This window comes from Chiloscyllium punctatum, chromosome 25, assembly GCF_047496795.1.
Source record: "Chiloscyllium punctatum isolate Juve2018m chromosome 25, sChiPun1.3, whole genome shotgun sequence".
NCBI classification, from domain to species: Eukaryota; Metazoa; Chordata; class Chondrichthyes; order Orectolobiformes; family Hemiscylliidae; genus Chiloscyllium; species Chiloscyllium punctatum.
In genome coordinates, this window is record NC_092763.1 from 51,524,676 (window position 1) to 51,548,727 (window position 24,052).

The window sequence follows — 24,052 nt, forward strand, 5'->3', positions numbered from 1 at the left end:
TGAATCCACAGTTGGAGTACTGTGAGCAGTTCTGGGCATTCCTCCTCAGGAAAGATATATTGGTCTTGGAAGGAGTGCAGCATTTACCAGAAATATTTATGGATTCCAAGAGTTCCATCATGAAGGGAGAGTAAACAAATTAGGTACATTCCCTGGAACTTAGATTTATTGAAGTTTTCAAGATATTAAGATGAATAAATAGGGTGGAAAGTTATTTCAGTGGTTGAGAAGAGTAGGATTATGAGCACATCCTGAAAATGAATGCCAAAGCTTCTCCTTTCATCAGTGGAATGAGAAAACACTTATTCGTGCAAAGGGGAGTATAAGCTTGAAATTCACTTTTGCAAATGGCGTTGGATGCTAGAAAAGTTTTTACATTTGAAATTGAGATATGTAAATTTCTTTTTCTTATTAAGGGATATAGGGCAAAGGCAGAACATGAAGTCCGGTTGCAGACCAGTCATGATTTGTCTGAGCCGCTCTAGGAGCTGAATGAACTGCTCTTGATCCTGTATGCCGAAGGTGAAGTTAGATAAAATTGAGGGCCAAGGGAATGGAAGTATATGCAGAAACATTCAGATAAAATAAGCCGAGAACAGGTTCATGTTAGTTATGGATATTAATAATGACCTGGATGTGAATATTGAAGGTATAATTAGTAAATTTGCAAATAACATGAACATTGGTGATGTTATTGATAGTGAGGTGGATAGTCTCAGTCTACGGTCTGATCAACTAAAAAATTAGGCAGGGTAATGGCAGATGGAAATTAATGCTGTTAAGTGTGAGGTATTGCATTTTGGGAAGTCTCCTTAGGGAAGGATATCCACAATGAACGGTAGGTTCCTAGGGAGTACTGAGGAACAGAGGAACCTTGGTGTAAAAGTCTATGGACCCCTGAAGGGGTCAACACATGGAGATGGAGTGTTGAAGAAGGCATGTGGGATGCTTGCCTTCATTATCCAGGGCATAGTAAAAAGAGGAGGGTACTGCTGTTCCAAATTTATAAGACATTGGTTACGTCACACAATCAAAGGACCGTGATTGCACTGGACAGGGTGCACAGGAGATTCATCAGGATATTGCCTGGGATGAAAAGTCTCAGTTGTGAGGAGAGTTTGGGAATAGGCTGGGTTTAATAGAGCAGAGGAGGCTAATAGGGAATTTGATTAAGTTATACAAAATTATGAGAGGCGCAGACACAGTAGATCATCAGAATTATTTCCAATGACAAACATGTCTAAGACCAGACGGCAGAAGTTTAAGGTGAGGAGTAAGTGGTTTAGTGGAGATTTCTCGAAATATGGACTGGGCTGCCTGAAAAACTAGTGGAGGCAGGTACCCTCGCAACATTGAAGAAGCATCTGGATGAGCAAGGGCATAGCAGGCTTTGGACCAAGTGCAGGTAAATGGGATTAGGGTACTTTGCTGTCTGTTGGATGGCAGACATGGTGGGCCAAAGGGCCTGTTTCTATGCTGTTTGACTCTCTAACAAAGAATTAATCAGTCCATAGCTGCACTGGATCCAGTATCATGAAAGAGTACATCAAATAATCACTAAGAAGTGGTGCTTAAAACAGAAAGTGCTGGAGAAACTCAACAGTTCAGGCAGAATCTGAGTCCAATATGACTCTTCTTCAGAATTACATCCAGAACCCTCTGAAAATGTCCCTTAAAGTCAGAAAGGTTAAAGGGTTCTGACTCACGGAAGCTTAATGGTTTTGCAGGAAAACTTGGAGGATGTAATATATACACTAACTCCTCAGTGATTTCAGGCTGAACTTTACCAAACTTCCGCTAAGTGTACAATTTCAGGGAGCTTCATGGAGAGTTTTTCTCCATGAACTCTAGCATGTTATCTCATGTAATTTCACCTCACTATTGGTAAGCACCAGACCTCTATGTTGCAGCTCTCACACTATCTTACATTCACCAGCACCACTGGCATACTCACCACTGCTGGGATGTTCAGGGATCTCCACTGCCAGAGTCATTCACTGCCAGTCACTAACAGCTCTTCACAGCACACATGCGGGAGGGAAACAACAAACAAAAGCTTCTGAGGGCAATTACAAAACACTTCCATGGAATAATAATCTCACATTCATCAGTGTATTGCTACTTTACATCATCACCTGACTGATCAACTGTCATTGTAACCACAGCTACATGGATAAGCTAGACAAGCAACCTGCCCTCAGTGCCATACCACGTTACAGCCCTGTCTGAAGGATTGCTACACATTGTTTGACATCCAGTGTATAATAACATGCTAGCACTGTACAATGCGAGACTAGCATATGTTGGAAAACCTTCAAACAGTTGAATATGTTAATTGTTGCTGTTGTTTAATAAAAAATTAGGAAAAAAAACAAACCAAACAAGACTGCAATAAAGCAAAGAATTACAGATGCTGGGACTCAAACAAAATCAAGAAATTGCTGGAGAAATTCAGCAGGTCTGGCAACATCTATGGAAAGAAGGCAAAGTTAACATAACAAGTCCAGTGACCCTTCTTCAGAACAGGTCTTCAGCTCTGAAGAAAGGTCACTAGACTGAATATGTTGACTCTGCTCTCTCTTCACCAATGCTGCCAGACCTAGAGTTTCTCCAGCAATTTTTATTTTCATTTTTAAAAAAGTTGCACTTGCATCTGAGATTAAAGAGGTGCTGCTCGCGTTTCAAACACAACAAATTGACAGTCAATGAATGAACACTTCAACAAGTCATATCTATTGGTGACAATTAAATCTGCACCCAACACAGCATGCTCCATCATGCCCAACATGATGGAGCTACTCAACTTATTCTTCCTCCTTGGGATACTGCTATTGCCCTCCCAGATTTTCACATGCCCTCTTTGCCTGCTCCAGTTGTGCTGGGCACAGCAAGCAAGGATTATGTGGTTCACATACACACACAGAATGATACAAGCATCAGAACTTCATCTTTAGGAGGCCTATTGTTTGCTTCAGGATTGTGCTATTTACAATCAGCCCATAAGATCTGGTCCCAGAAGGTGGTCCTCATCCCCATAACCATCCTTGTATTACATCCACCACTTGACAGTCCTCAACTCACAAGGACATAGGCATAATACAGCTCCTAGGCAACGAGTACAGGCTTTGGTATTGATGATCATGGGACACTTGTACGTTGATGGATTGGAAGCCTTTTCTATTGATAAAGTCAGGACATTGTGATACAGTGCTCTCAGTGCAGCATGTGCACAGTCTATAATGTAAATACTGCACTGGGGGGGGAAAGCCAGCTATGTTGCCAAAGCCTACTTCCTAGACTGCAGCACTGACTTCATCATGGAGGACAGAGATAAAGTGGATGACTGGACTCAAATTGCTTTTGTAATTGCCTTGATACATGTCTGAGTACAGGATTGAGAGATCGCACACAGCTCTCCAGTGAGTGACTGGGAACAGCCAGAGCTGACACCTTCTGCCACCAGCAAGCCCACCCCACCAGATTTCACACCACACACCCCTGACCTAAAGGTGTCGCACCTTTTGCCAGACCCAACACTGTTCCCTCGACCTGACCACTCAATCTACCCCAAACATTCAGCCACTTACCCACCAACCCACCCCTTTTCCCAATTAGAACCCTACCCTACTCATTAACTTGGAACCCTAACCCCTCACACACCTGACACCCTACACCCACTCCTACTTTACAAACTTGCTCTTTCGCAGGAACTGTCAAAGTCACTGGCTGAGCCGCTGTACAGAACAATGGTTGAGCCTCGGCTTGAGTACTGTGTGCAGTCCTGGTTGCAACACTACAGGAAAGATGTGATTGCACTGGGGTGGGTGCAGAGGAGATTCACCAGGATGTTGCTTGCATGGAGCATTTTAACTACGAGAGAGACAGGATAGGCAGCAAATATTAGGAGGGGACCTATTATGTGTATAAGATTATGAGCGGCATGGATAAGGTGGATAGTCAAAGGATTAGTAATGAGGAGGCATAATTTTAAACATGAAAGGCAGGAGGTTCAGAGGGGATTTAAGGAAAACTCTTTTTCACCCAGATGGTGGGCGGGTAGAGACAAAAAAATCTCACAACCTTTAAAAAAACTTGGATGAGCACTTAAAACTTCATAACATTCAAGGCTATAGCCCAAGTGTTAGAAAGTGGGATTAGTGTAGATAGGGTCTCTTCTGTGTTATATGACTCTATGACTTTATGAGTCTACCAAAGACCAATGCACACGTACTGCTGCGGGAAAGGATATGGCTTCAATAATGATCCTCTTCCATGCTGGCTTTAAGGATTCCTAGACAGGTTTCTCATGTTTAGTAATAGGAGGCTCCTGTACTATACTATATTTTACATTAGGATTAAATCTCAGCACATCATGGGCCAAAGCGCCTGTTCTGTGCTGTACTTTTCTATGTTCTATGTTCCATGTACAGGAATTTCCAGAGTAGAAGTAATCTACATGTTTACTTTCTTTTTCTGCTTCAGGGTCAGAAATAGAGTTCCTGGCTGTGATCGAAAATTTCTAGGCAAGAGTTTATACCTGGTCATATTGGTAACTGAGTAAAGCAGTTAAATTCATGCTGGACCAGTGGATTCATGACAATCGAAACAGTGCACTTCCCAACCTCCCAAATTCGGTTGGCTCTCTGTTTAATTATGCAAAATTATCACAACACGCGAACCATCATAAATAAATCTGGTTTAATTTGCTAATTGCAAAATAAAAAAAGTTCCACAGCAAAAGAAAACTAGACAAAACATTACTCTGCATCACATGTAATTATTCTCCAGAGTATTACTAGGATTGTCAATAAAAGTTTATTGTCCATCTGATTAACAGTAGCTTAATAATTACATTGTAATGTGCAACTGAAATGTACCGTTTTTCATCGTCATAGTCTTCACAGCACAGGAGGCGATTTAACCCTTTGTGTCTGTGCCTGCTCTCTGCGCAGCAACCATTTTCTGACTCCATCCCCATAGCAATACAAATGCATTTCTCACAACCACCAATCCAATTTGAAGTGAGTTACCATCACCACCTCCAAAGCCTTCAAAAATAATGAATTCCAGGACATCATCCCTGGTTGTGCAAACAAAGTTCTTCCTAACATTCCCTTACACATCTTGCCAGAGCCTACACTCTCTGTTCCCTAATTCTTGTTGCTTCAGCATTTTTGCCCATCTTACCTAAATGTGCACTCATTTTGAACACCTCGATCAAACTTTTCTCAACCTCATTTGCTCTGAAAAGAACAACCTCTGCTTTTTCAACCTAAGCTCATTCTAAAATTTTTCATCCATGGAGGGTTATCTACCGCAAAGCCTAGGAAGAATTTGTACCATACCTTACTACATTTGCTTCACTAACCACCTACACCATCTCACGTTATCCCTCTGATCTGAATCTATTGACACTGCCATTCCTGGAACAACTTACCACTTAGCGGATATCCACTGAAAGACCAGCATCACTTGTACCTGTTTTAAAAGGCCAATATGCACCCAGCTGAGCACTGGTTTTCTAAAGCTGCCATGCTCGGTGATGGACATATAGTCTACAAATTTTAGAGAGGAAAAAGACGGTACCATGAGTCTCTGATGCCATAAGGTGTCATGAGGCTCTGGTTGAGGATGTCATGCAGAGGAGGGGTGTCTACATTATAGTTAGAAACTCACTTTTCCACTTGGCAGATGCGCGAGAGGTGCTGTGAGTTGCTCCTTGTGTCAAGATAGGCCGAGCCAAATTTCTTTCACAGTTCTGTTACAAATCTCACGGTAGCCCATGCCGTTCAGGCTCCTATAAGATTCCACCTTCAGCTTTATGGGTATTATATGAAGGTATTCCAAAGGTTGCTCAAATGGTTAAATCTTGTCACAGTCTGTGTGGAAGGAGTTCAAGGTAAGGTCACATGGCTGTAGCAGTGATTGATAATTTGATGGTAAAATAGACACATTCTGAAGGTGACAGTGAATAACAGATTTTATTAGATGTCTGAAAGCCTGAACTCAAAAAGGTTCATGAGCGAAGACGTGGTGAAGGACACCTGGAACATATTAGCATGTAAATATTCGGATATCATTCTGTATAATTTAGTATAGAAAACTTAGACAAAGAAATGTCCCTTTGCTATGTTTTAAGACAGTTTGTACTCACTAGAATAAGATACATTAGTACTGAAATTATAGACTTGGACCTCGAAATTGCCCATATAACATCTGTTTTTCAGGCACTTAAAGGCCTGCTAATCGTCCAATATGCTGTGCAGTAAGTTCATGTCCATTAATAACTGCCAAGTACACTTTCACCATACTGAAGCTGACAAAACAATTGACTTTAGGGTTCATGCTCATAAAGGCCTTGGGCTGTTTGCATATTCAAGTTAGTGGCTTGACATTTGTTTGACTCTGCCTCAGTAAAATTGGGTTGCACGGAATGCAGCTGGCATTGAGCCAAATGTGTTTCAAAAGCCCAAGTCACACATCTGTGGCAAATGTAATGACCTGATACCAATCTATTTTATTCAATCAGGGGATATAAGCTTTGGTGACTGAGTTAAATTGCCCTTGAGAAGGTTATTTTATAAGATACCTTCCTGAACTGCAAGAGTCCGTTTGGTTTAGGTACATCCTCAATTTTTAGGGAAAGAGTTCCAGGATTTTGACTGAGCAACAATAAAGAAGAGGATTTCCACATCAAGATAATGAGTGGCTTGGAAAGGAATTTTCAGATGATACCATCATGTGCCACAGTGCCCTTGTTCTTTGAACAGTCATGGGATTGAGAAGTTCTGCAAGGAAGTTGAGGTGAATTTCTGCCCTGCATCTTCTGATGTTATATGGAGCTGGAAAAAGCACAGCAGGTGTCCTGATAAAAGGTCCTGACCTGAAACGTCGACTCTCTTGCTCCTCTGATGCTGCTTGACCTGCTGTGCTTTTTCCAGCTCCACATTTTATCAACTCTGACTTCCCAGCATCTGCAGTCCTCACTATCTCCATCTGCTGATGTTTACTGCTATCACTGTGTGTCAATGATGAAGGAAGTGAATGCTCATGGACACAGTGTCAATCAAGCAGGCTTCTTTGGCTTGGGCGGTATCAGGTTTCTTAAGTGTTATAGGAGCTGCGCTCAAGCAGGCAAGTGGGGAGTATTCTATTATACTCCTGACATGTGCCTTGTAGATGGTGGACTGGCTGAAACATTGGTAGTGGTCAATTTGCTTGTCTGATTCTGTAATAGAACCAGGAAGACTAGTTTTTTTTTTAAGTCTCTGATATGACACTGGTAGCTCAAAGACTGAAGACAAACCAGTAACCTCCTTAGAAAATTGGCTAAGAAGTAGAAGAGACAAAATTAAGGTCATGGCTAGATAATGTAATGGACAGGCTGTGACTAGCTATAACCCAAATTATCTGTGTTGGAGCAGCAACCATTCACTGTATTTATTAATGACATAAATGATGGGATAGAAAGACACATTGTTGTCAATGACATGGTGCTGATCTCGTAGCTCTCCTGAAGAGCCTGCAAAACAGTTATACTTGGTGATCCCTGAGCAAACTCATCTACAAAGGTCCCAACGCCAACTGCTTGTGTTTAGTAATGCCAGGACATGGACTGAAAGCCAATTTGAACATTTCAGGTCTTCTTTTTCTTCAAAATTGATCTCTGCAGAAAAACTTATCATTTTTTACTTTAATTAGCGCATACGTGTTGGGGCAGGAGTTAATTAGAAGGGTAAATATTTGTACAATAAAGATAAAACAAATAACTGTGGATGCTGGAGGTCTGAAGTGAAACCAGAAATTGCTGGAGGAACTGAGCAAGTCAGGCAGCATGTATGGGCTGAAAGCAGAGTCGATGTTTCAGGTCTGGTGACTCTTCATTGGATCACCAGGAAGTATTCAAACTTTTCTATTTGATACTGTGTTAATCTATTTTGCATTTTTAGTGAATAATTCAGTTTGTAAAGACATCAATTTTGTTGTTTATTAAAGAAATCTGGTTGATGGATTTCTTGAGATAGATAAAGTATATAACTGGTCAGATCAGTAAATGGTAAAGCATTTCAATTTATGTTGTGACTAGTGCGTTGTGGGAGTAGGGAGTGACAGTGCATTCCTTCAACATTATTCATAACACTAAAAACTGGAGCCAGATCTTTCAGAGGTGAAATTAGATAATATTTCTTTATACAAAGGAGGTAGAAAATTTGAGATATTTTCTACAAACATTAGATTAAGTTAGTATAAATATAATTTGTTATAAATATGATTTAATATAAATAGATAAATATAAAACTGAGACTTTTATTAAGCAAAGGTATAAAGAGACATGGGACAAACACTAGAAAATTATTAATTTACTGGTCAGTCATGATCTCAAGGAATGGTGGGGCAGGCTCATTGGGTTGAAAGGCTGACTCCCGTCCTTACCTTTTTTTTTACCCAGTCTCTGCATGACTTGCTGGTCAAGAAATGAGGATAAAATCAGCGAGAAAAAACATCAAGATACCAAATGAGCTAGCCCAGAAGCATATTTTAAGAAACAATCCATTATTCTATCTCACCATGTTTGATATTTGGTGGTGAAAGAGATTCCATTTCAGATTTGATTGTGGTGGCTTCTGATTCGGTTTTTGATTCAAATTCCTCATCAAAGGGATGATAAGACTCAAACGATTGACTGTAGGATTGACCACTCTCAGTTTCATCAGTACAGGATGTAAAGGATTCATCAGTATATTTCACCATATTGCTACTGCAGCTGTGACAATGTACACAGGAATCATCTTCAGGAGAGCTGATCACAAACTGCCCTCCACTGGTTTCTGTTACATTTGCCATGGATAATGGGAGAAGCAGCTGAAACAAAACAAATAAAAATGACTTATAAAAGTGACCATAATGCAGCTTTCCTAACAGTCTGCTTGTTAGAAGCAAAATCTTCTGCAGCTGTAAGCACGAATGCATACAATTGCATGTGGGTCTAAGAAGGGCCCTTTTGGCATAATAGTAACATCCTTACCCCTGGACTGAGACACCCAGGATCAAGTCCCACATTTTTCAAAGGTGTGTAATAACATCACTGAACAGGTTGATTAGAAAAATGGGCTAATAAAGAAATACAAACAGGTCAAGAGAGCTCTTGTGTTGCATTTGTAGTGCTTAGAAGCTTGGCTTCACTTTCCATCTGCTCCCAAGGTCAGTAATAACATTAATCAACAGGTTGATTAGAAAATAGACAGACAGGCACAATCAGTAACATATGCTGATCTCAGATGGAATGTTAGGAAGGTTTCTCTCCATTCCCTAGCCTAACAAGAAAAAGGGAAAAAAATCAGTCTGAGTCTACCTTCCCCAGTGACTCCTGTTGGAAAATGCATTGTCAAAGAAGGACAGGATCAGATTTAGTTGTCACTTCCTGCGGTTAAGCCATCTGCTAACATTCACCATCTCAGCCCATCCACAAAGAATGATCACTTCAACAAAGCAACAAAACAGTTTCTGGTTCTCACAAAACTGAAGTATATTTGGTCTAAAGGTACTGGCCAGGACATCAATCACACAGAACCTGAATATTGTTCTACTAAATGTGATACATTTTTATTAAACTCTAAGCAACAGTACATACAATGATACCACTTACTTAGAAGGCCCACAGCTATGGCCTCCCTCAGAAGATAAATCCAGTGAAGATCTCCTAACACATCTTTTGAACAACTCACCAAATTGTTCTACCCGCTCTAACAATGAGTCATTTTCAAAGTCTTTTTTTGTATGATTTTCTTGTTATAACATATTACATACTTTTTGCCTGTTTAATTAACCTTAGTTATACTACCGTCCTATTCAAAGGTATATTCTCTGAACCTCAAATCCAAGGCTACATTTAAATCAACAAGGGCAGTTGTTTGGCTTATTATCTCTAACAACTTTGTCAATCTCAACTTCTGGAATGAAGGAAGCTTTTTTTATGGTCACACAAACAATGCTACCACAATTCTATCAGAGCTCCAGCATTGTTTAAAAATCACTTTTCAGACTTTAGCAAGTCTGTGTCTTGACTAAATGTCTATCTTGCCTTCAGGTTTCCAAACCCACAATACAGTTCTTCAGTCTGGTTACTAATTTCTCCTTTAATAGTCTATTCCACTCCTGAGAGACAAACTCAGCACATAGGAATCATCAACAACCATCTTATAATCATTCATAAGAAAAAAATACATGATTCAAAGTAATTAACACAACAGCAGATAATGCATTGACTTACGGAGGTTTTACATGCTAGTGTGAGTATATGCATGAGTATCGACTTATAAGTACAGCACCCAGAGGATAAAGTGATAAACTAAGTGAGAAGCTTAGTTCAGAATAGGTTCATTTCACCATGTGAAAAAACATGAATTGCCTTCAATTTCCATTATGCTGCATTAGTTGACCTGACCTGTACTAACAACTAAGATAATGTACAGGGGATTTTATACGTTGGCAGGAGCAGGAAAGAGGGCATATGAACTGAATGAAATAAGGAAATGCAAAATTTCAATTTTGTTATTGATTGGGATGTAGAGCTAAAGACAGTGACACATTTGCAGTGTGTGGCACCACAAGTGGACCTTGTAACATATTTGCATACCATGACCACTCAGAAGTGGTTATCAAGCTAAACCTGATCTCACCTGACACACGTACACACACCTCCATCCAGAATGTTACACTGAGATCAAGAGCAGATACTCAAGGCAATGTTTTTATTTGCTATATATAGGTGTGCGTGTATGTGTATATCCTATAGTAGCAAATAAATACATATAATGACTGGAAGTCTTCACCACTTTTTTGCGTTTTGCTGATTTGCAGACGATTACAGTTAAAATAGAAATGCCCACTGCGTGCACAGGTTACATGTTTTTCATTGCTGAATTCTGGAGCTTGAGTTGGATATAAAAGAGCCTTTTGCTTAAACAGAGAGGCCCTGCATTATGGCCAGGATTTTTCTACCTAAGTCCACTGTCCTTAAGATCAGACTTGAAGGTACAAAGGTGGTATGAATGCTCTCTCAGATTAAAATTCCACATAAATAATTCAGATCATACTTTTCTCACGTTAGTTATATGTTCATGATTGTTATTTGTTGAGGTTAGCTGAACTCGAGAGTTTTTGCATAAAATCTTACATTCAAGACAAAGTCAGCAACGCATGAAAAAATGATCACACTTGTCTTTTTGTGCACGTTTGTTTGCAGGTAACACAGCTGCGGCTGACATCAGTGGTTTTCCTTGTTAAGTTCTATGGTGTAAGGGAGGAGAGTAGGAGACTGGCAGCTTACCTAAGGCTTAGAACAAGCAAGTGTGAGCATAAGGTGGAAGTGGGTAGAGTGGGATCAGAGCCTTGGAGCTCTCCTCTCCACCAAGACCTGGGAGGTCCCCATCAGCAAATCAGGATTCCAACTTGCCTCTGTCAGCTGTCTGTGTGCAATCGTTCCCACGTGGGAACTGTGAAGGGCAATTGCTGGCTTGTAGCATTGAACTGGTGCACAGCTGGAATTTAAATACATGCTGAAAGCAGGAAACCAGAAGGTCTTGGCTGTGACAAGTACTTGGGCTGCTACATGAAAATGAGTGGTGGGAGGGGAAGGGAATGGTTCATCAGGAGAACAGTTTAAAAGAGGGTGTGAGGATATTCGTGGGAGTTCATTGGGAGAAACCCTCCATATTGAAACTGATGCATAGCGCATTTTTGGAACAAAAATCAGTGTGGGTGTCCTTTACAATGCAGAGAAGGAGGGCCAGTGGAATCTGCAATTCCAGCATGACCCACAGAGTGAGAAGTATAACAGGAAGTCGCCACATGAACATTCAATAAAGAGTGAACAAAAAGACTCATGCCCTGTTGCTTTCACAATAAAATAATCCTTAATTTTCTGTGACCATCAGTGTGTGCCAGTACATTTAACTCTCGAGTTCAGCTAACCTCAACAAATAACAATCATGAACATATAACTAACGTGAGAAAAGTATGATCTGAATTATTTATGTGGAATTTTAATCTGAGAGAGCATTCATACCACCTTTGTACCTTCAAGTCTGATCTTAAGGACAGTGGACTTAGGCAGAAAAATCTTGGCCATAATGCAGGGCCTCTCTGTTTAAGCAAAAGGCTCTTTTATATCCAACTCAAGCTCCAGAATTCAGCAATGAAAAACATGAAACCTGTGCACGCAGTGGGCATTTCGATTTTAACTGTAATCGTCTGTAAATCAGCAAAACGCAAAAAAGTGGTGAAGACTTCCAGTCATTATATGTATTTATTTGCTACTATAGGATATACACATACACACACACCTATATATAGCAAATAAAAACATTGCCTTGAGTATCTACTCTTGATCTCAGTGTAACATTCTGGATGGAGGTGTGTGTATGTGTGTCAGGTGAGATCAGGTTTAGCTTGATAACCAGCCTGAAAAGCTCACAATCAAATGATAAAAATTGAAATTGGGAAAACTATCCTTAAAAACTAACATGAAAATCAGTTGAAGTCATTTAATAATTCATCACTGTCAGCTAGATGCTATACATATAAGAATCAGGGTAAAATGGCAGGAAAAATTGTAGCACTATTTCACTCACTCATACTCCACAGGAACATGAGTGGGTCGGATTAATCCAACTGTTCACAAGAGAACAGAGAACTGTTAAATATACAGCTTAACAAAGTAATTGAACTCTGGTACAATAGGCCTGGAGAGTACAGTTGAAAATACATCAGTTTGTTTTTTAACTCCATGAAGTAAGTGCTATCTCTCACAAAAACCGAGTTAAATCATTCCTGCCTCCATTTTACTTCCTCAAATCTCTGCACACTGAAAGCGTCGTCTTGGTAACAGGCATGTAATCTCTTCTCACCTTTCAGTTTTAGTGAACTGCGACCCTTGGGCTTTCAGAGACATTTAGTGGTTTCCTTCATGTTCAATGGGAGATTATGTACTGTGCTCTGTTTCTACAGTTCACTCAGGTCCCTGAGAACAGAAAGCTAAATAATAAATAACTGAGTTCCTGTGAGCAGTTGGACTTCCTCCCCAACCTCACACTACTGCATAGTTCTAAAAGGAACTGGAATGTTCCATTCCAAATGTGTTCTGAGGGGAGAAATCTCCCCAGAGTTTTAACTAAGGCATTTTATTTTGCAAATAAGTTAAATAAAGATCTACTGGATATAGACGTCATTTATAATTACTTACTGTTAACACAGACGTCGGATTTAAATTTACAACTTTCCTACTGTCTGAATAGATTTTTTTCCCTTTACTGTATCAAGGCATGGGAGAAGCTTAAGACTCCCACATGACTCTCTGTCAATTAATCTATCCACTTATCTAGAGTTAGCTGTGGCTCCAAGATTTTCCTTGCTACTTATTTTAAGTGTAGCAAGAAGTTTATTCATGCTTATTTCATTAGAATGTATTTTGAAATAGTTCAACTCATTTTCGTTTTAGAACTTGGCTGAACAATAAATAACTGCCGGTGGTTGCCTGAATAATAAGTTTGTCGAGAAATGACTTTTGTGATTTTTTTTCCTTTCTCTTGTGCTTTAAGCCAGTATTGCTACCTGCACATTGAGGTATAGGTCTGTATCCTAGACTGGAGCCTCAAACTTCTTTCCTGGGTAGATATGGAGAATCAGGAAAAGACTCAGCTCTGTGAACCCATCTTTTAAAATCACCAACATAAAACAAGGAACTGTAGATGCTGGAAATCTGAAACAAAAACAGAAATTACTGGAGAAACTCAGCAGGTCTGGAAGTGTGTGGAAAGAAAACGCAGAATTAATGTTTCAGGCCCAGTGACCCTTAATCAAAACTGAAGGGTCTGAAGACATTCTGATGATGTGCCACTGATTCAGAACATTAGCTCTACTTTCTCTCCATGCAGGTGCAGCCAGACTTGTTGAGTTTCTCCAGCAATTCCTTTTTTTTTAAATTGCCAACTGCATTCATGATTTTTGGTTCAAGGGCAAGGGCTGGATTGGAAGTTGGTTATTTAAATAGAAACATTAAAACATAAAATGACCTTCCTGCACTCCGTCCCTCATTCCCCTTGTTCTTGGTGCTCATCAATGCCAACCAATGCTGCTGTACATATTTAGGATGACATTCATATCCTTATTCTACCCTATGCTCATCTCCCATGGCCCCTGATGCCCTCATCCAAATCTAGCCATCTCCTATGGTCCCTCATAACCTGCATGCTCCTAAAATTCCCAATGGCCCTTTATTGTCTACTCAGTGCTGAATCACATTCCCCACACTCACCTTTGGAGGGCGCCCTGATTTAATACAAAGGTCTTCTGATAATGACAATGTTGCAAAAAACACACTCAGTATTGATACAAAAACGTTGAAATGCTTCAACACATCATTTCTGAAAACAAACATTTTACCTAAGTGCTCAAGGTTTATGTAAATAAATATTTCACTCAAATGATCGGTCTTTTATGTCAACAAATAATTTTATTCAATAAACAGTTTGAGCTATTCATCAATAAACACCCCATTGTGAAAATACTGGAAATTAGTTTTGCAGCACAAATCCCACAATGTTTCTATGAGAGCAGGAACCCTAAACCTAGTGCTATTTATTTTTTTACATTGATGCTTTTTTTGGACAATGTCTTGACAACTTTGCCAGTCCCAATAACTTTATGGGCTGTGTTTCCCCATTTTTTTGGCTGTGTTATTTTCAGAGAGTTTGATGCCATGACCTGTGAGGACTTTTTCAAATCAATCTTCTGCTGCTCACCCCATTAATTCTACATCTGGGCTCTGTGATGCCCTTCTCATTAATCATGCAGTAGCAGAGACACAAATGCACACCACCTGTGCCATTGACATCATAGCAAAGCCCAGACTCAAACCCCTTCAATGGTTGTAAGCCTAAAACTGCCCTTCTTTTTCATTTTTGTCAACAAGATGTTACAGAAAGGCAAGCAGGCATCCCACTTCACAGCACTTCACTGGAGGTGCTGGAAGATGAGGTGCTGGAGGGAAGAGTCATCTTCTTCCATGTGGACATTAAAGGAGACCATGGCACCAGACACAGCCAGCCTGGATCCAGATGGCAGCCTGAATCAATGCCATTTCACACACCAAGGGAAATGCCCAACAATGCCAGAAGAATGGTTGGCAAGAATAAGTGACACCACTTTGTCTCTGCTTTCTCAAACTCACTTTAACTACCATTGCACAGCAAGAGCTGTACGGTTAATGCTGTACAATTCTCAACATTATGTTTAGCATCTCCAGTCACCAGTCTTACCCGTTATTTCATCTTCATGCCCTCTGCACATCCAACACCTCATCACCTCTACTGCTTGCTCACCATCATTAACCACTCATCTACTTCCACTTACTCAAACCCTCCTTTTGACTCATTTCAGGAGAAGATGTTTCATAACTGGGCAGAGAGGCTAAGATGGATCGTGAGTGGCCAGCATTCAGCTCTTCAGCCTACAATTAGGTCAAAACTATTGAGATGGCTGGAGAGAACAGAGACCCCTTATAAGGGGAGATCAAGCCCCCACTTTGAGACAACCCAATAAGCATTATTATACTATGCTGCCCTCCCATTATTATCAATATTCACTTATTCTTAACATGTTAAAGCTTCTAACCCCATTGAAAAGCTCATGCCCTTTCTTCACCTAGGCAACTGCCAGTGGCATCCGAAACAGCCAGCTCCTCAGCCCATCAGCCCCTGCAGAAGAAGCGACAGATTTCACATAGGATGCATTGGCAACTCTCTCCTGGACTTTTTATCAGTTGAGACTTTCACCTCAGTGCGCACTCTTTCTGGATTTGAGGTAGCAGTACTAACTACTGAGCCACTGTGCTGCCACTTATCATAAACCCATCCAGATGCCTTTTAAATGTTGTAATTGTACCAGCCTCCACCATTTCCTCTGACAGCTAATTCCATAAACACACCAACATCTGCGTGAAAAAGTTGCCCCTCAGGACCTTTTTAAATCTTTCCCCTCTCATTTTAAATCTAGTTTTGGACTCCCCTACCCTGGGAAAAAGACTTTGGCTATTCATTCTATCCATCCCTCTCATGTCTGTATAAACCTTTATATAACCTCTATAAAATTTTCAACTTTACCTTATACAGTTATCAGCTCCCATTAGGAGGCTGTGTCATGAGCAATAAATCAGGAGTAGGTCCACCTTATCTCTTGACTTCAAAGAAACTTCAAGTTATATTAGATTTAAAGTGTATTTGCTGCTTTTCTCATCTAGATTGTCTGTTGGCTATGCCCTTACTCCATTTAAAACATTAGCTTAGAAAGCAAAAAGACTCACTCAGCCAGATCCACCTGCACCGCAACAGAATTATACAGCCTGTTCCCAAATACAAATGAAATTAACAACTTTTTCATTCTGAACTTTTCCTCGTTTCTGGGAAATCACATGAATAACCTAAATTATTTAGCAAAGTATGACCATCTGCCTTTTTATGACTCTTACCTTTTAATTTGCCTTTGTCTACATAACAGATTTGGAGGAAACTGTAGCTGGTGTCCTTAGTAAGTTTGAGGACAATACAAAGATTGCTGGGGTTGTGGATTACGAAGGGTATTGTCAGAGGATACAGTAAGATATAAATCATTTGGAGGCATGGGCAGAATATGGAAGATGGAGTTTAATCCAGACAAATGTGAAATGATGAATTTTGGAAGATCAAGTATAGGTGGAAATTATACAGTGATTGGCAGGACCCTTAAGAGTATTGATATGCAGTGGGATCTGGGTGTACAGTCCCACAAACCACTGAAGGTGGCAGAGTAAGTAGATAAGGTAGTAAAAAAAGGCCTATAGCATGCATCCTGTCATTGGAAGGGGCTTTGAGTATAAGGATAGGTAAGGTATGTTCATTGTAATTTTATAGAACTTTAGTTAGGCCACACTTGGAATACTATGTATAGTTCTGGTCACCACACTGCCAGAAACATGTGGATGCTTGGAGACGGTACAGAAAAGGTTTATCAGGATGTTGTCTGTTGTGGGGGATTTTAGTTATGAAAAAAGGTTGGATAGACTGAACTTGTTTTCACTGGAACACAGGAGGTTGATGGGTGACCTGATAGAAGTTCATAACATTGTGAATGGCAAGGATAGAGTGGGAAGTATGTGGCTTTTTCCCAGTGTGGAGGGGTCAATGACTAAGGGGCACAGGTTCAAGGTGCAAGGGGAGATATTTAAAGAGATGTGCAAGGCATGTTTTTCACACAAAGGATAGTGAGTGTTTGGAGAAGGAGGTGGTGGAAGCAGACAGAAGAGCAGGATTCAAAAATGAATACATGAATTGGAAAGGAATAGATGGAATTGTATCTGTAAGTGACAACAGTTTTAGTATGGAAGGGTAAAATGTGTCAGCACAGGCTTGATGGACCAAAGGGCCTGTTCCTGTGCTGCATTGTTCTTTGTTCTTCTTTGTTCTTTATCTAGTAAACTCATGTTACCTTTTGAATTGTGATAATCTTAAGTCTGCATAGTTTGCCAAACTCTAGGTGTTTACCAGATTTTCCCCATATGGGAAATGATATTTAAAACTACACTTTCAAAATGAAAATAACTATACCTCTAAAACTAATGAACTATGCCATTAGACATAGTAACATAATGCACATCATAACCAGTCATTCATGTCATCACTATCAGTTCACCATTCATGATGTGGATTGAGTGCTGCCATTTCCAGTACAGGAATATTGCTTGAGAAATCAAGCACAATAAAAATTATTTGACTATCCATAGTTCCTTAGGACTGTTCATATTCCACTGGCATTACTGCCTGGAAGCATAACAGAAAACCTGTAGAGTGAAGGAATTCTCAGCCACTGACTCACTGTCACAACACAGACGTATGCCAACAAGTATCAGGAAGGCATCTTATGCCCAGTTAACTTCATACAATACTTACCATTTTAAGGGGTGTTTTTTTTAATATAAATCTGTAAAGATATTCTCATGCACAGACAAAATGTGACTCAACAGAATCTGAGTATTATTTAACTTTTCAAGAGCATGACACAAGCCTCCACTGGATGCATGATTGTTAAGCTTAATCACCAATAGAAGCTGCAATTGTAGAGAGTCTTGGCTGGAACTGTACCAATTATGCTGAAGAAATTAATTAATCTGTTTTTTTTTCTTTCCTGAACCCTTTAATAATCATCTTCTTCAAGCAACTGAATCGTCAGTTAAAACATTTATAGAAGATGATGGACTAAAACTTTCTCAGCTGTAGTTGAACATATTGAAGAAAATCCCTGCTTGTATAGAATATAAATAAACATTTTCATTCATCCTGCACATGAGAAATCCACAGTCGACAGTGAAGGCCAGGGTAAAATCAGTAAACCTCACTGAAATTAGACACTGTTCCTCTTGTTTGCTGCAAAAACCCTGGGCTGCCGAGGATGCTGCCATTAAGCCTGACCTAGGGGGTGCAACCATGTTTCCTACATTCAAACAGTGATTAAATTTCAAAAGAATCTTATTGAATATAGATCACTTGTGACCCAGATCATGAAAGAACTGTTATATGAGTGTAAATTTCTTGCTCTTTTGCACTTGGATATTTCTTTTGCCCTTGGATATTTATGGTAATGGATGAGAGTAGTCTCCATTATGGGAATGTAACTGCTCAACTTTAAGGCAGTTACTCAATGCCCTGTGTGAAGAAATAAATTTGCCTGCAGTGTTGATTTGAGGTCTGCCTTCAATTTCTGCAGCTTTATTCATAGCCAATAGGTGGCAACCATGTTTCAAATTGTAAGTTTCTTTTTGTAAAAGACCAACCTTGTTATAACTATAAAGAAAACTTTGTGCAAAGATACTTAATTGTCCAAGGTAGTGTCACTTTTATTTCAAATATCTCTCAACCCAACTTAAAAAGAACATGGGTAGCCCATTTCCCTGCTAGTAATCCAAAACGAATGTTTGCTCTGCATTTAACTGGTTTGACACAGATTTTTAAAAGGGTCATTGACCAGGTTGAAGGTGAACAGCAGACTCTATAATGCCAGTTCCCCACTAGGATTCTAACACAGAGTCATTTTTAAAATGGGCAAAAGTGAGGACTGCAGATGCTGGAGATTAGAGTCAAGATTAGAGTGGTGCTGGGAATGCACGGCAGGTCAGGCAGCATCTGAGGAGCAGGGAAATTGACGTTTCTGGCAGGATCCCTTCAACAGGAATCGTTCTTGATGAAGGGCTCCTGCCCGAAACGTCGATTTTCCTGCTCCTCAGATGCTGCCTGACCTGCTGTGCATTCCCAGCACCACTCTAATCTTAACTCTAATCTCCAGCATCTGCAGTCCTCACTTTCACCTAGTTGATTTTAACCTTATTGTGAATCCTCGTGCAAGGATGCCTACCTTGAAGAAGTTCTCCTCCTCTCTCTACAAGAATCTCAAGGAGTCCCTCTCTCACTGCAACCCCCAGGTCATCTCCTCTGCCCTGAAGATCTTCAACTATGTCCTGAAACAGACTCGCTACCACAGCCACATTTGCTTCCTCAGTGCCTGCCTCCGCAACCAAGTGATCCCACACGGACTCTGGACTACACTCAGACCAGCACAGTTTGGACTCGAACAGGACAAACAGTACAGACTACAGATTCAAAACCACCAGCAACGGTTCTCATTCCAGATCCTCCGCTCCATACTCACAGCCATGCACCACCACCTAACCTCTCTACAGTCAGCTACGTCTCAACTGAGAGCCACACTTTCTCCGAACTGCACAGCACCCCTTCTGTACTATATCCTAAGAAGAATTCATACTCTCAACAAACAGTATTTCTATCTCATTTTAAAAGTGGTTTGGTTCAAGTTCATGTTAACAGCCTGGTAATGTAATTAAGAAATCTACTCACTCTTTGTGTGGAACACAACGCCTTTCCTGCTCTTCTGACCACATTACTTCAGGATCGTGGCCAAGTACCTGTGGCATTTTAATGGAGTAAGTAACATTACCTGCCCTTGTCCGACTTGTCTGCATCTTCATATCAGCAGCTTTCCACTCGGCCAGCCACAAAGTGCTGAAGACCCCTCCAAGATTGTCCTACCATCCCTGATTATGAGTCCATTCCCTGGGTTTTGATTGATTGAAGTTTTCAAAATCATGCTGCACGTTTAAATATGCAGAGAGTCAGCACCCCGAGATTAGCCCAATCCCTGATTAAGAAATCAAGCCAAGATTATGGGTCTGGAAGTTGGGAAAATGGTATGAACCAATGTGTAATCATAGAGATCAATCTCTGAATTGCTAAGCCCAAAGATCATTTGATTTTGGGCCTCATACCCCAATGGATGAGGCCAATAAACTGCAGTCAGACATCTTGTTCTTAAAGCGGATTTCATTTTGATTCACTGTATCATCAGCAGTAAACCCGAGAAAAAGAGTCTGTATATTCCCCATTCCTGTATCTCACCCAATTAGATTTTAGATTTTTATTAACATTTAGATTTTATTACTTAAGTACAGTAGCACAGTGAAAAATGTACAATAACTCCACACACAGCGCTATCCTAGGTACACAAATCTTAGGCATAAAGTTGTAAAAGAAACAAAGTTTAAAAAGTTAAGCATTACCTTATTAGAACAAGTTAAAAAAAAGAACTAAGGTAATAGTTAACACTAAGATACCTTTAATAATCTAAGCCCTGCGCTCTGCATTATGATGGCTTCATATTTAATAATTGTTGTGAACTTGATTTTGAAGGATTGTGGGGACATCTGTTTTTTTTCAGAAAAAATTATTAAAAAGACATTGGTGTATTTCTCATCAAGGGATTTCTTGGAAACCATGTTTCCAGATAATTGCTGGTGGCGGTTGCTTGAAATCACTTCAGGGAAAACAGCTAGCTGTTTTTACATCTGAGTTTTATGGTAGTTGTGTTTGAACAGTGTTTACAGGCTTGAAGTTTGTTTGGTTCTTTAGCTGTGGGGATGCTAGCTAAATAATGAACTGCTCAGTTCACATCTCCTGTTTCTGAAGCTGTTTTTGTGGTAAATTCGACATGAAACTTGATAGTCCTCTTGAAGACTGACTCGAAAACATCTCAATATCCTGAACAAGCTGGGCCTGCCTATGTTTGGTGACACAGATCTTCACTTGCCAAAATGTCAGAATGTCAGCTGCCTAACCATTTGAAAACAGATTATTTTTGTTTTCAAGAATTAAGGCTTATTGGACGAAAGTGGATTTTTTTTTGTTCCCCCAAAGTGAATCTCTGCAGAAAGAATTTTTTTTCTGCTTTTACCTGGTGACTATGTGTGGGTATTGGGTACTTAGAGGAGTAAACACTTTTATTTTTATATTACAAACTGACTGTTAACCTGTTTTTGTATCTTCACTGAATAATTGTTTTCATAATAAATCAGTCATGATCCTACTGAATGGCAGAGCAGGCTCCAGGGACTGAATGCTTTACTCTTCTCCCTATTTCTTATTATAAGCATTATTTTAAGTTGAATTTAAGTAGTTTAATATAGAAAGAGCACAGGATTGGCCATATGGGCACGGGGCAAAACAGTGACATTTACACTGTGACACATGAGTAGTAGAACTAGGGAAGGGCACTGTGTCTTGATTCTAACATGTAATATTGCCACTTTAAACCCCACTACCTCCCAACCTCTCTCACCTTCTGCAAGGCTCTTCTTATTCCCCAGTTCATTAACCACGTTTTTAGTTATTGCTCTTAATTCCTAACTTGGCACAGCATCTATTTTGTCTGATAATGTATCTTTGAAGTTTGAGTTATTTTTCTACACTAAAGGGGCTATATAGCCTCTAGGCTGTAGAATAGCACATATTGCCGACTTATCAATGTTTGGTCTAATTTATTTCTCTAGCACACTTTTGTTAGTAATACTAATAAGCTTCAATCCTTCACTCTCTCTTGTCCATTGGCTCTTTAGTTTAGGGAGATTTCTTTTTTCTTTCTCAGTGAAGACAGACACAAATAATTTAGTCAGCATCTCTGCCATTCTTCTACCCCCATTACAAAGGCTCCTGACTTTGCATGTATTGGACCTTTATTTTTCCTCACAAAACATGTCCTTCTTACATATCTATAGAAAATTGAACTTTCTTTTGTTTTGTGATAATTTTAATTTATATTTTATTATTCATTTCTTTATTAATTTCTTGATGTACTATATAATCCTTCCAATCATCAGGATTACTGCTATTTCAAGCAATGTTATAGGACTTTACTGTTAATCTTAGTCAGTCCTTAACTTCTTCTGTTTGCCATGGTTGACTGACCTTTTTGGGTTTTTACACCTAGAAGGAATGTACACTTGCTGTAATTTTGTAATTATTATTTGAAGACCATCCACTAACATGCCGTTTAACGTATTTTTCCTGATCTACCTCAGCCAATCAGCCTTTCATACATTTGTCATTTTTTTGCTGATATGTAACATCCTGGCTTCAGGTTGAGTCACCTCACTTACAAATGTAATTGTGGCCATTCGCTCCTAAAGATTCTTTCCCAACAAGGCATGAAAAATCCTTGGCGGATAGGATCAAGGATAACCCCAAGGCATTCTATGCGTATGTGAGAAACCTGAGAATGACGAGAACGAAGGTAGGTCCGATCAAGGACAGTAGTGGGAGACTGTGTATTGAGTCGGAAGAGATAGGAGAGGTCTTGAACAAGTACTTCTCTTCAGTATTTACGAACGAGAGGGACCATATTGTTGAAGAGGAGAGTGTGAAACAGACTGATAAGCTAGAAGAGATACATGTTAGGAAGGAAGATGTGTTGGACATTTTGAACAACTTGAGGATAGACAAGTCCCCTGGGCCTGACGGGATATATCATGGGATTATGTGGGAAGCAAGAGAGGAAATTGCAGTACCGTTGGCAATGATCTTCTCGTCTTCACTGGCAACGGGGGTGGTACCAGGGGACTGGAGAGTAGCGAATGTTGTGCCCCTGTTCAAAAAAGGGAATAGGGATAACCCCGGGAATTACAGGCCAGTTAGTCTTACTTCTGTGGTAGGCAAAGTAATGGAAAGGGTACTGAGGGATAGGATTTACGAGTATCTGGAAAGACACTGCTTGATTAGGGACAGCCAGCACGGATTTGTGAAGGGTAGGTCTTGCCTTACAAGTCTTATTGAATTCTTCGAGGAGGTGACCAAGCATGTGGATGAGGGTAGAGCAGTGGATGTAGTGTACATGGATTTTAGTAAGGCATATGATAAGGTTCCCCATGGTAGGCTTATGCGGAAAGTCAGGAGGCATGGGATAGAGGGAAATTTGGCCAATTGGATAGAAAACTGGCTAACCGGTCGAAGGCAGAGAGTGGTGGTAGATGGTAAATATTCAGCCTGGAGCCCAGTTACAAGTGGAGTTCCGCAGGGATCAGTTCTGAGTCCTCTGCTGTTTGTAATTTTTATTAATGACTTAGATGAGGGAGTCGAAGGGTGGGTCAGTAAATTTGCAGATGATACGAAGATAGGTGGAGTTGTGGACAGTGAGGAGGGCTGTTGTCGGCTGCAGAGGGACTTAGATATGATGCAGAGCTGGGCTGAGGAGTGGCAGATGGAGTTCAACCCTGCCAAGTGTGAGGTTGTCCATTTTGGAAGAACAAATAAGAATGCGGAATACAGGGTTAATGGTAGGGTTCTTAGTCAGGTGGAGGAACAGTGGGATCTTGGGGTCTATGTACATAGATCTTTGAAGGTTGCCACTCAGGTGGATAGAGTTTGTAAGAAGGCCTATGGAGTATTATCGTTCATTGGCAGAGGGATTGAATTCAAGAGTCGTGAAGTGATGTTGCAGCTGTACAGGACTTTGGTTAGGCCACAGTTGGAGTACTGTGTGCAGTTCTGGTCGCCTCACTTTAGGAAAGATGTGGAAGCTTTGGAGAGGGTGCAGAGAAGACTTACCAGGATGTTGCCTGGAATGGAGAGTAGGTCGTACGAGGATAGGTTGAGAGTTCTCGGCCTTTTCTCGTTGGAATGGT

General features: G+C 40.2%; 1 protein-coding gene across 1 annotated transcript in view; it reads right to left on the minus strand.

Moving 5' to 3' along the window:
• The window catches only part of LOC140495946 (uncharacterized protein C8orf48-like), a 91,771-nt gene extending 78,678 nt beyond the window's left edge, over positions 1-13,093 (minus strand). Inside the window, exons 1-2 of the mRNA XM_072595270.1 lie at positions 12,909-13,093; positions 8,568-8,862 (exon numbers count right to left, since the gene is read on the minus strand). Coding sequence (XP_072451371.1) covers positions 8,568-8,844 — 277 coding nt within the window. The 5' untranslated portion in view covers positions 8,845-8,862; positions 12,909-13,093. The remainder of the gene's footprint in view (positions 1-8,567; positions 8,863-12,908) is intronic.
• Positions 13,094-24,052: the final 10,959 nt, after the last annotated feature.